Source organism: Babylonia areolata, chromosome 10 (assembly GCF_041734735.1).
Source record: "Babylonia areolata isolate BAREFJ2019XMU chromosome 10, ASM4173473v1, whole genome shotgun sequence".
NCBI classification, from domain to species: domain Eukaryota; kingdom Metazoa; phylum Mollusca; class Gastropoda; order Neogastropoda; family Buccinidae; genus Babylonia; species Babylonia areolata.
This window is the reverse complement of record NC_134885.1, coordinates 17,667,031-17,679,846: the sequence shown is the minus strand read 5'-3', so window position 1 is coordinate 17,679,846 and position 12,816 is coordinate 17,667,031. Positions and strand designations below refer to the sequence as shown.

Here is a 12,816-nt window from a genome sequence, read left to right as displayed (position 1 = left end):
CTGCATGACGTTAGACGCAGACATTACACGGCGGTTTCTTTGAAGACTTTGTTTCGTGATGTCCCTCCGTGGGCGCTGATGGACTTCTTAAAAGAAGTGAAGATTTTTAACCAGATTTGAAGGTTTTAAACTATGGAAGTTTTTTTTAACTTTGGAGTGGAAAGTTTGAAGTGGTGACTCGTTTTAATTGGTTGTTTTTTTATCCTTGTGGTAGTTATTGACACGGCGATAGCCTTGAGATGGCCTTAGTGGTCGGCGAGGCTCTAAGCACCATAATTTCATTTCATTTCAGCCTTGCTTGTCTTTTATATAACATAGCACATGTGAGAAAAAGAAAAAAAGGTCCTACTTTGAATTTGATATTACATGCTGTTGGTGAGGTACACCCTGTTCTCTTTAAGGAATGGTTAAAAAAAAAAAAAAAAAAAAACATCTGAAGAAAATATCAGAAATGAAGAATACCCAATTTTAGTTTCAAGGAGACCTCAAATTGTGTTGACTGATCCATATACACAACACCACATCTGCTTGATTTATGTATTATTTTTTAAAGGGAGACCCATTGTTTCTTGTCTTATTGGTTGGTTTTTGTAGTTTTTTGCATGTCTTCATTGACACAGTGGTACAGCTTAGCACTTGGTGGAATGGGACACACTCTGTTTCATAGACACAGTGGTACAGCTTTGCACTTGGTGGAATGGGACACACTGTGTTTCATAGACACAGTGGTACAGCATAGCACTTGGTGGAATGGGACACACTATGTCTCATAGACACAGTGGTACAGCTTAGCACTTGGTGGAATGGGGCACACTCTGCGTTTCAGACGCAGTGGTATGGCATAGCACTTGGTGGAATGGGACACACTATGTTTCATAACCACAGTTGTACCGCTTAGCACTTGGTTGAATTGGACACACTCGGTTTCATCACAGTGGTACAGCATAGCACTTGGTGGAATGGGACACACTCTGTGTTTCATAGACACAGTTTTACAGCTTAGCACTTGGTTGAATGGGACATACTCTGTTTCATCACAGTGGTACAGCTTAGCACTTGGTGGAATGGGACACACTCTGTGTTTCATAGACACAGTTGTACAGCTTAGCACTTGGTGGAATGGGACACACTCTGTGTTTCATAGAAACAGTGGTACAGCTTAGCACTTGGTGGAATGGGACACACTCTGTTTCATAGACACAGTGGTACAGTTTAGCACTTGGTGGAATGGGACACACTGTGTTTCATAGACCTAAAAGAGTTTCATAGACACAGTGGTACAGCATAGCACTTGGTGGAATGGGAGACACTCTGTTTCATAGACACAGTGGTACAGCTTAGCACTTGGTGGAATAGGACACACTCTGTGTTTTATAGACACAGTTGTACAGCTTAGCACATGGTTGAATGGGACACATTCTGTTTCATCACAGTGGTACAGCATAGCACTTGATGGAATGGGACACACTCTGTGTTTCAGACACAGTGGTACAGCTTAGCAGTTGGTGGAATGGGACTCACTCTGTGTTTCATAGACACAGTGGTACAGCATAGCACTTGGTGGAATGGGACACACTCTGCGTTTCATAGACACAGTTGTACAGCATAGCACTTGGTGGTATGGGACACACTATGTTTCATAGACACAGTGGTACAGCTTAGCACTTGGTGGAATGGGACACACTCTGCGTTTCAGACACAGTGGTAGAGCACAGCACTTGGTGGAATGAGACACACTCTGTTTCATCACAGTGGTACAGTTTAGCACTTGGTGGTATGGAACACACTCTGTGTTTCATAGACACAGTTGTACAGCTTAGCACTTGGTTGAATGGGACATACTCTGTTTCATCCCAGTGGCACAGCATAGCACTTGGTGGAATGGGACACACTCTGTGTTTCATAGACACAGTTTTACAACTTAGCACTTGGTTGAATGGGATACACACTGTTTCATCACAGTGGTACAGCTTAGCACTTGGTGGAATGGGACACACTCTGTGTTTCATAGACACAGTTGTACAGCTTAGCGCTTGGTTGAATGGGACACACCCTGTTGCATCACAGTGGTACAGAATAGCACTTGGTGGAATGGGGCACATTCTGTGTTTCAGACACAGTGGTACAGCTTAGCAGTTGGTAGAATGGGAATCACTTTGTGTTTCATAGACACAGTGGCATAGCATAGCACTTGGTGGAATGGGACACACTCTGTGTTTCATAGACACAGTGGCATAGCATAGCAGTTGGTGGAATGGGACACACTCTGTGTTTCATAGACACAGTGGCACAGCTTAGAACGTGGTGGAATGGGACACTCTATGTTTCATAGACACAGTGGCACAGCTTAGCACTTGGTGGAATGGGACACACTTTGTGTTTCATAGACACAGTGATAGAGCATAGCACTTGGTGGAATGGGACACACTCTGTGTTTCATAGACACAGTGGTACAGTTTAACACTTGGTGGAATGGGACACACTGTGTTTAATAGACACAGTGGCACAGCTTAGCACTTGGTGGAATGAGACACACACTGTGTTTCATAGACACAGTGGTACAGTTTAGCACTTGGTGGAATGGGACACACTCTGTGTTTAATAGACACAGTGGTACAGCTTAGCACTTGGTGGAATGGGACACACTGTGTTTCATAGACACAGTGATAGAGCTTAGCACTTGGTAGAATGGGACACACTCTGTGTTTCATAGACACAGTGGTAGAGTTTAGCACTTGGTGGAATGGTACACACTCTGTTTCATAGACACAGTGGTACAGCTTCGCACTTGGTGGAATGGGACACACTCTTTAGATTAATGGAGTAGGATTTTGATTTGAGGTCCTATGCAGCCCAGTTTTAATGGTGTTTACACCCACTTCACCTGGAAATCCTAGTGGAAATTGAAGTTCAGAAGAAAACGTTTATCAGATCCAGTTTCTTTTAGGAGAAAAAAATCTGTTCAGAAATAAGATCCGCCTTAGAAAAGTGGAGCTGGGTTTTAACTTGACAGACACAGTGAAAGTAATTTTGACAAAATGATTTTGACAGTCATTGCAATTCACTTCTACAGTATTAGACATGTGTTTTAATGAAGTAGAACAAAACCAACCAACAGATTGTGTATCGTATTATCTTTGCCCTGTATCAACAGGAAACTGACATGTGCTATCCTGAGCAACATTGAGTTTGACGCCCCAACATTGAAGGAAACCATCAGGTTGATTGTGACGTGTCTGGGGGTGCCGGAAGTGCGGCCCACCTGGCTGCAGGCCATCCTGGACACACCTGATGTCATCAGTCTGCTCCTCTTTGTCTTGGAGAGTTCTGTGGATGGTAGGTGCCTCACTTCTTGCTTGTGGACGCTGCTGTTGGAGTGCTTGTGTTTGTGTTGTGTGTGTATGTTCTGGACTATTCAGCCATCTGCGCATTCACAGATAGATTCATGAGCATCCTCCCCCCCACCCCACCACCACCCTCCCCCCATCCCCCAGCTGGATGACAACGATGGTCATCATCGATCTCGATCTCGATGGACACACCACCGTATGTTCTGTAAGTGTGTTATGTGGGTGCATGTGTGTGTGTTTTAGTGTGTGTGTATCATGTGAGTGCATGTGTGTGGTTTGTGTGGATGAGTGCATGTGTGTTGTGTGGGTGCATGGTCATTGAGGTTGTGTGTTCATTTACATGAGCATGCATTTTGTGTGTGTGTGTTCTGTGAGTGCATGAGTGTGTTATGTGGGTGTGTGTTCATTTGTGTGAGCATGCAGTGTGTGTGTGTGTGCATGTGTGTGTATAAATGTGTGAGTGTGCATGTGTGTGTGTGTGATATTTTGTGAGAACTGGAGAAACTGTATGCTGTAACTGTAATAATAGATGTAAATGGTGGTTCACTTTGTAATAGAATGCCTTAACTTAAATGACCTCCAAAATATGCTTATTTCTAGAAACATACATGACTGCCAAGGTCTTACTCTAATTTTTGCAGTTTATTCAAAAGGAGATGAGAATGTTTGATATTGGAAACATATATTGAAATGACAAAGACTTTCCTTTGTTGTAACGGTTTACCATTTGTGACATGTACAATGACCAGCTCTGTAGCTGGAGTTAGACTACAAGCAACATAGATCCTACAGATAACTGCCTGATGAAAAAAGAAAAAGAAAGAAGAAGAAAGAGAAGTAGTCCTGGTGTATGCCGCAACACCCTGTTTTTTGGTGTTTTTTTATTATTATTTTTTTTTTTTATAGACCATAGCATCTTCCCTGGGTGTGAAGATGCAGGTGTGGCTGACTGACATCAGATTACACCACAGGAACCAGGAACAGTGGGGCATCAGGCAGCATGCCTGCTTGCCTGCTTCTCTGAAACAGACTGAAACCATGGAATTGCCTAAAAAATGTTTATAAAAAAATAAATAAATAAATCAAAATAAAAAAAACAAAAAAAGTTATAAAAGCACATGCTTGAGAACTGAGATTAAGAAGAGTTCTGAAATTCAGTAGCACGCAGTCCATGACCTCATATATGAATTTTTCAAGGAACATTTTCACTCTGATTACTATAAATTCATTAGTAGACCTCCTTCGGTCATGGCTGACCATGGATATATCCGACCTAATGTCTAATTGGGCTGTCTGCTTGGATCAAGCAGCGTCGCCTGTGACTGTAGAGACCGATGCGAGAGAGACAGTCTCTGTTGCAGCGGTCACATGTGTAAGCTGATGCTGGTCTGTTGGCTGCTGTCCCTTTTCTGTGAGTTCGTTTTTCTGCTGCAGCAGCTGACAGTTTGTCCTCACCAATCCTTAGCTGATTCTTGAGAGTGCTTCTCCAGCTGTTGTGGTCATCTACAAGGTCCTCCCAGGACTCAGTGTTGATCTCAAGTACTTTCATGTCACGTTTGCAAACGTCTTTGTATCTCAGCTGTGGGCAGCCAATGTTTTTCTGCCCCGTGGCAAGCTCTCCATAAAGAGTGTCTTTTGGGATGCGACCATCTTCCATGCGGCGAACGTGGCCCAGCCAGTGCAGCCTACGCTGTCTCAGCATGGTATACATGGTCGGGAGGCCAGCGCGAGTCAGGACTTTGGTGTTTGTCACCTTGTCTTGCCAGGAGATGCTGAGTATGCGCCGTAGGCTTTTCAGGTGGAAGGTATTGAGCCTTTTCTCCTGACGAGCATGTGTGGTCCACGTCTCACTGTCATACAGCAAGGTGCTGAGGACGCAGGCGTTGTATACATCCATCTTTGTCTTCGTGGTCAGCTTGGGATTTGTCCACACTCTTTGTGTGAGGCGGGCTAGCGTTGTGCCTGCCTTCTCGATCCTCTTGTCGATCTCAGTGTCAAGGGAGAGGTTGTCGGTGATGGTGGACCCAAGGTAAGTGAATTGATGGATGGCTTCAAGCTCGTACTCATCAATGGTGATGGCTGGTGGAGATGGCATGTCTTGGCCTAGGACGTTTGTCTTCTTGAGACTGATGGTCAGACCGAAATCTTTGCAGGCCTGGGAGAAGTGGTCCATTAGTGACTGCAAGTCCCGCTGGGTGTGGGTCACAACTGCGGCATCGTCGGCAAAGAGCATGTCTCTGATGAGGGCTTCGAGGACTTTTGTCCTTGCTCTGAATCGGGCAAGATTGAAGAGCCTGCCATCTGATCTGGTCCGCAGGTAGATCCCTTCTTGCGCTGTGCTGAACACATGCCTCAGGAGAAGAGCAAAGAAGATTCCAAATAGGGTGGGGGCGAGGACGCAGTCTTGTTTGACACCGCTGCATAAGTTGAAGGGCTTGGAGAGGTTACCATTAAACTGCACCGTCCCTTTCATGTTGGAATGGAAGGACTCAATCAGGCTGTGCAGTTTGGGGGGGCAGCCGATCTTTCGAAGAGCCCTGAAAAGGCCGTCTCTGCTGACTACGTCAAAGGCCTTGGTGAGGTCAATGAATGCGACATACAGGGGCATCCTCTGCTCTCTGCACTTCTCCTGGATTTGGTGAAGGAAGAAGATCATGTCTACCGTGGATCTCTCTGCTCGGAAACCGCACTGTGATTCTGGGTAAACGCGTTCGGCCAATTTCTGCAGGCGAATTAGGAGGACCCGAGCGTAGACTTTGCTGAGAAGTGAGATGCCTCTGTAGTTGTTGCAGTTGCTCCTTTCACCCTTGTTTTTGTACAGGGTGATGATTTTGGCATCCCTCATGTCCTGCGGTACAGCTCCCTCATTCCAGCACTGACAGAGGACTGTGTGCAGAGGATGCAGAAGAGTAGTCTTGCAGTGTTTAATGAGGTCTGGGGGAATTCCGTCGCTGCCAGGTGCCTTGCCTGATGTCAGGCTGTTAATGGCCTTGCTGAGTTCATCCGCAGTTGGCTCTGCATCAAGTTCTTCCATGACCGGCATGCACTTGATGGCATCGAGGGCTGAGTTGGACACCATGTTTTCTGTGGAATAGAGGTCGGAGTAGTGTTCCGCCCATCTCTCCATCTGTTGGCTAGGATCGTTGATTACTTCCCCAGTGGAGGATTTGAGGGGGGCAGTCTTGCTCTGTGTTGGTCCCAGTGCCTTCTTGATGCCATCATACATCCCTCGGATGTTGCCTCTTTCAGCAGCATTCTGTATCTCTTCACTGAGCTCTGTCCAGTACTCATTTGCACATCGCCTGGCGTTAACTGTTTCATCCCTGTAGCACGGTTTTCCGGTTTACATGATTTTTACCCTTCATTCCTGGAGGCCGGAAAACCGTGCAGCAGAGAATTCCCCATTTCCTTCCTGCCGCCCAGAAAATCGGTTCTCGTGGTAAGCACTTTGAACTTCCCGCGAGTCGCGTCATCAGTGCGCGTCATCTATCCTTGACCGGGTCACTAGCGGGGCAGTGTTTATGAGTGGAATGGATGCCAGACACCCCCTTCCCCCTCCCTGGGCCGTGGGAAAGTGGCCGCCGCTACAGTCTTGCCGCTGTGCTGTGTAGACACACGGACACAGAAAAACGGAATGTGTAGAAAGTTTGGATTGTGACCAGTTTTCTGATGATGAGTTTTATAACGCTGTAACAGATAATGGTTTTCATCTGTTTCAAATGAATGACAAGGAGAGAGTGCAATTAGCTGTCAGAAGCACAGATAGAGGGTGATGAAAAGTTCAAAAAGTAACAAGTGTGAAAATTGTGGTGTATACTTGTACAGTAACTGGCATGACTGCTTCAAGGTATATCACACACGTGTCACCTTTGTGTGACATATTACATGATGACTGTGACACGGACATGTGTATTTTAGAGACAGTATCGTTTGTGAATAGTTTTTGTTCAAGAATTGTGTAGATAATGATCTGATTCTGGCTCAGTGACTGCTAGTGTAGTGAAAGGCATATTTCTCTTTGAGACAAAGTTCAAATAATTCATGTGATAAGGACAATAGCAGTGTAAATTGTTAGTTTTTTGTGGATATGACTAGCAGTGTGGCACTGAGATACGTATGAGGCACTACTTGGTGAGTACCTGCATGATGTGCATACTCTTCAAGCAAAACACTGTCCTGCATGTAGTACGTACTTGTAATCATTGTATTTGACCCCAAAGTCACCTGTTTTACACCTGAGTGTCACCGTAAATGTCACCCTATATTGCCAACAGGGTCTCAGACAACTTCTCACATCAATTCTGAACACAACAGTATATGACAATCTCAGTGTACTGTAATAAGCCACGTTGCCGTAAGCCTCCAAAATAAGTACCCTGCTTCATACTTTCTTTCTCTTCTCTAAATCCAGGAATGAAGGGAATATGCGAATGGTAGGGATCTCAGAACAAGGGGGAGTAATGATTCATAGAAAAATAAGAACGAAAGAGTTAAGCTGAACCTTACTCCTGGCAGCCCTGAGGATTTGCAGGTTCTTCTCACTGGGTGACCGTTTGTACTCTGTGAGTGCAGCGCGCTTGGCCTCAATAATGGGAGTCATCTCTGATGATTTGGCCTCAAACCAGTCGTGGGACTTCGCGGTTTTCTTCCCAAAGGTGGCCATAGCAATGGGGTGCATGGTGTCTCGTAGCGTTTCCCATCTTTCTGTGGCAGAGTCTCTGGGCTGCAATGCATCAAATTTTCTCTCAAAGGCCTCTGCGAACTGTTCTAGAAGGTCTGGCTGAGACATCTTGCTGACATCAGTGCGAGAGTTCCCTTGTTTCTTTGAGCAGTGGAACTTCTTTGGTCGCAGTCTGATCTTGCAGCATACCAGAGAGTGGTCCGTGTCACAGTCTGCGCTGTGGTAAGAGCGAGTGTGGAGAAGGTTTTTGATGGCAGCTCGTCTTACTAGGATCAGATCCAGTTGGTGCCACTGTTTTGAACGCGGGTGCCTCCAGGAGACTTTGTGTTGGGGCTTCATCCTGATTGGCGATGCACAGTTCATGGCAGGCACAAAACTCAAGTAGTCGCTGTCCGTTCTCATTCATTTTCCCCACTCCAAAGGAACCGAGACAGGAGGGCCACGAATCGTCTGCACCCACTATGGCATTGAAGTCGCCCAGGAGAACAAGTTGTTCTGTCCTGGGGATGTTCCTTATGGTTGATGCGAGATTTTCTTAGAACTCATCCATGGCATCTGGAGAGGTGGACAGAGTTGGAGCATATACGCTGACAAGAGTGACATAGCCTTCGAAGGTGTTGAGGCGGAGAGTCAGGAGTAGTTCTGAACCGCCGCTGCCCAGTTCGATCATGTTCAGCAGGCTGTTCCTGACTGCAAAGCCTACTCCATACTCTCTTGGGGCACCAGAGCTCTTTCCTTGCCAGAAGAAGGTGTAGTCCCTTTCCTTTAGTGTTCCTGAGTCAGCCAGCCATGTTTCCTGCAGAGTGGCAATGTCCACATTTAGTCTCTTTAGCTCGCTGTTTATGACGGCCATCTTTCTGGCGTCACTGATGTCTTGCAGATCTTGGGAGAGCCCAGGCATCATTGTCCGGACATTCCAACAGGCCAGTTTCATTGTTGATCCGTTTCTTGAAGTTTTCTTTTTGCCTGGTGCTGAAATTAATGACCTGCTTGTCGGATATCCTCCTAATCTTCATACACCCATAGAAGAAGACAGGTCGTGGCGGGACAGCACCTAATTGGCTGGGGGCTGCCCAGCTTGGGTGGGCGGTAGCTGTCCAGTGGGACGCGAGGGTCCCTCCCACTGTCAGAAGCAACCCCTGGCGTCGGCTCTACGCCAATTGAGCACTACCTTATAACCGGTAACTGTTGCTTCACGTGTTGTTCCGACGCTAGTGCTAGTAGCGAAGCAGGAGTGTCCTCTCCAGGTTGTAGGTGCAAGGTGTTTGTGGATGGATGGACGGATATAAGCCTGGGCAATGTAATATGGAAGACAGGCTGTTGCCCTTGCAGCTTGTCCCCCCTCTCCACCTCGCTGACAGATCCAAAGGAATAGCAAGGATGTTACGTTTTGGTGCCAATGTTGCTGCAGGAGCTGCCGGAAAGTGACAAAGTTTGCCATCCAACAGCCTTAAGGGCCCCGCACCGGATTTTCTGTCAGGGTTTACTTCCTTAGCTAGGTGGCCGCAGGTAGCTCTCCAGAGCTGGCGCCCTTTGATGGGCCATTTATTTCCACCAGGGTGTCTAGCCACCCTCCTCACCATCCTCCTGAGAGGACTGGTGGGGGTGCTGGTTTAGTCGCCAGCAATTCGACCCTGTGACAGGTAGTACTGGGATCCAGGTTACCAGTAGCAGATATATCTATCTGACCTGACCCAGATTTCTTTACGGCACTGACATAACACTTTGTCAGCAATTGATATTCAGAATTAAAATTTTCAAAATTAAAAAAAAAAAGATGAATACTATTTATTTGTTGTTGGCCAGTGACTGACCCATGTTCCATGGCTGTCATTGCAGTGAGTCTGCTGAAGTTGACTGGCAGCTTCCTGGATGAGGTGATGATGAGGGTGGATGAGGTGTGTGAGGCCTGGGCCTCCCCCCAATTAGTCGCCAACATCCTGGTGGCCTTGAAACAGATTGGGTAACACAGACTTCTCTACTTGTTCTCTGTCGTGTTTTTGATTGCCCTGTTGTGGATTATAGCAAATCAATTTCAATATCCTTAGATATTATTTGCATCAAATTCTGAAGGGTATTCCAATAGTAGTATGTTAGAGATAGTTGGGACAAGTACGAAAATAGTAGTATGTTAGTGATGGTTTGGACAGGTGTGGCAATGGTGGTATGTTAATGAGGGTTGGGACAGGTATGACAATAGTAATATGTTAGTGAGTGTTGGGACAGGTATAACAATAGTTGTATGTTAGTGAGGGTTGGGACAGGTATGACAGTGATTGCATGTTTGTGAGGGTTGGGACAGGTATGACAATGATTGTATGTTAGTGAGGGTTGGGACAGGTATGACAATGATTGCATGTTAGTGAGGGTTGGGACAGGTATGACAATAACTGCATGTTAGTGAGGGTTGGGACAGGTATGACAATGATTGTATGTTAGTGAGGGTTGGGACAGATATGACAATGATTGCATGTTAGTGATGGTTGGGACAGGTATGACAATGATTGCATGTTAGTGAAAGTTGGGACAGGTATGACAATGATTGCATGTTAGTGAGGGTTGGGACAGGTATGACAATGATTGTATGTTAGTGAGGGTTGGGACAGGTATGACAATGATTGCATGTTAGTGATGGTTGGGACAGTTATGACAATGATTGCATGTTAGTGAGGGTTGGGACAGTTACGACAATGATTGTATGTTAGTGAGGGCTGGGACAGGTATGACAATGATTGCATGTTACTGAGGGCTAGGACAGGTATGACAATGATTGCATGTTAGTGAGGGTTGGGACAGGTATGACAATGATTGTATGTTAGTGAGGGTTAGGACAGGTATGACAATGATTGTATGTTAGTGAGGTTTGGGACAGGTATGACAATGATTGCATGTTAGTGAGGGTTCGGACAGGTATGACAATGATTGCATGTTAGTGATGGTTGGGACAGGTATGACAATGATTGTATTTTAGTGAGGGTTGGGACAGGTATGACAGTGATTGCATGTTTGTGATGGTTGGGACAGGTATGACAATGATTGCATGTTAGTGGAAGTTGGGACAGGTATGACAATGATTGTATGTTAGTGATGGTTGGGACAGGTATGATAATGATTACATGTTAGTGAGGGTTGGGACAGGTATGACAATGATTGCATGTTAGTGAGGGTTGGGACATGCATGACAGTGATTGCATGTTAGTGAGGGCTGGGACAGGTATGACAATGATTGCATGTTAGTGAGGGTTGGGACAGGTATGACAATGATTGCATATTAGTGAGGGTTGGGACAGGTATGACAGTGATTTGGATGTTAGTGAGGGTTGGGACAGGAATGACAATGGTTGATTGTTAGTGAGGGTTGGGACAGGTATGACAATGATTGTATGTTAGTGAGGGTTGGGACAGGTATGACAGTGATTGCATGTTAGTGAGGGTTGGGACAGGTATGACAATGATTGTATGTTACTGAGGGTTGGGACAGGTATGACAGTGATTGCATGTTAGTGAGGGTTGGGACAGGTATGATAATGATTACATGTTAGTGAAGGTTGGGACAGGAATGACAATGATTGTATGTTAGTGAGGGTTGGGACAGGTATGACAATGATTGCATGTTAGTGAGGGTTGGGACATGCATGACAATGATTGCATGTTAGTGATGGTTGGGACAGGTATGACAATGATTGTATGTTAGTGAGGGTTGGGACAGGTATGACAATGATTGCATGTTAGTGAGGGTTGGGACGGGTATGATAATGATTACATGTTAGTGAAGGTTGGGACAGGTATGACAATGATTGTACATTAGTGAGGGTTGGGACAGGTATGACAATGATTGCATGTTAGTGATGGTTGGAACAGGTATGACAATGATTGCATGTTAGTGAGGGGTGGGGCAGGTATGACAATGATTGTATGTTAGTGAGGGTTGGGACAGATATGACAATGATTGCATGTTAGTGATGGTTGGGACAGGTATGACAATCATTGCCTGTTAGTGAGGGTTGGGACAGGTATGACAATGATAGTATGTTAGTGAGGGTTGGGACAGGTATGATAGTGATTGCATGTTAGTGAGGGTTGGGACAGGTATGATAATGATTGCATGTTAGTGAGGGTTCAGACAGGTATGACAATGATTGCATGTTAGTGAGGGTTGGGACAGGTATGACAATGATTGTATGTTAGTGAGGGTTGGGACAGGTATGACCGTGATTGCATGTTTGTGATGGTTGGGACAGGTATGACAATGATTGCATGTTAGTGGAAGTTGGGACAGGTATGACAATGATTGGATGTTAGTGATGGTTCGGACAGGTATGATAATGATTGCATGTTAGTCAGGGTTGGGACATGCATGACAATGATTGCATGTTAGTGATGGTTGGGGCAGGTATGACAATGATTGTATGTTAGTGAGGGATGGGACAGGTATGACAATGATTGTATGTTAGTGAGGGTTGGGACAGGTATGACAATGATTGCATGTTAGTGAGGGTTGGGACAGGTATGACAATGATTGTATGTTAGTGAGGGTTGGGACAGATATGACAGTGATTGCATGTTAGTGATGGTTGGGACAGGTATGACAATGATTGCATGTTAGTGAAAGTTGGGACAGGTATGACAATGATTGCATGTTAGGGAAAGTTGGGGCAGGTATGACAATGATTGTATGTTAGTGAGGGTTGGGACAGGTATGACAATGATTGCATGTTTCTGAGGGTTCGGACAGGTATGATAATGATTGCATGTTAGTGAGGGTTCGGACAGGTATGACAGTGA

At 45.5% G+C, this 12,816-nt stretch overlaps 1 protein-coding gene across 1 annotated transcript in view; it reads left to right on the top strand.

Annotated features, from left to right (window-relative positions):
• The window catches only part of LOC143286837 (uncharacterized), a 75,530-nt gene that overhangs the window by 27,116 nt on the left and 35,598 nt on the right, over positions 1-12,816 (top strand). The window contains exons 6-7 of the mRNA XM_076594667.1: positions 3,155-3,336; positions 9,871-9,994. Coding sequence (XP_076450782.1) covers positions 3,155-3,336; positions 9,871-9,994 — 306 coding nt within the window. The remainder of the gene's footprint in view (positions 1-3,154; positions 3,337-9,870; positions 9,995-12,816) is intronic.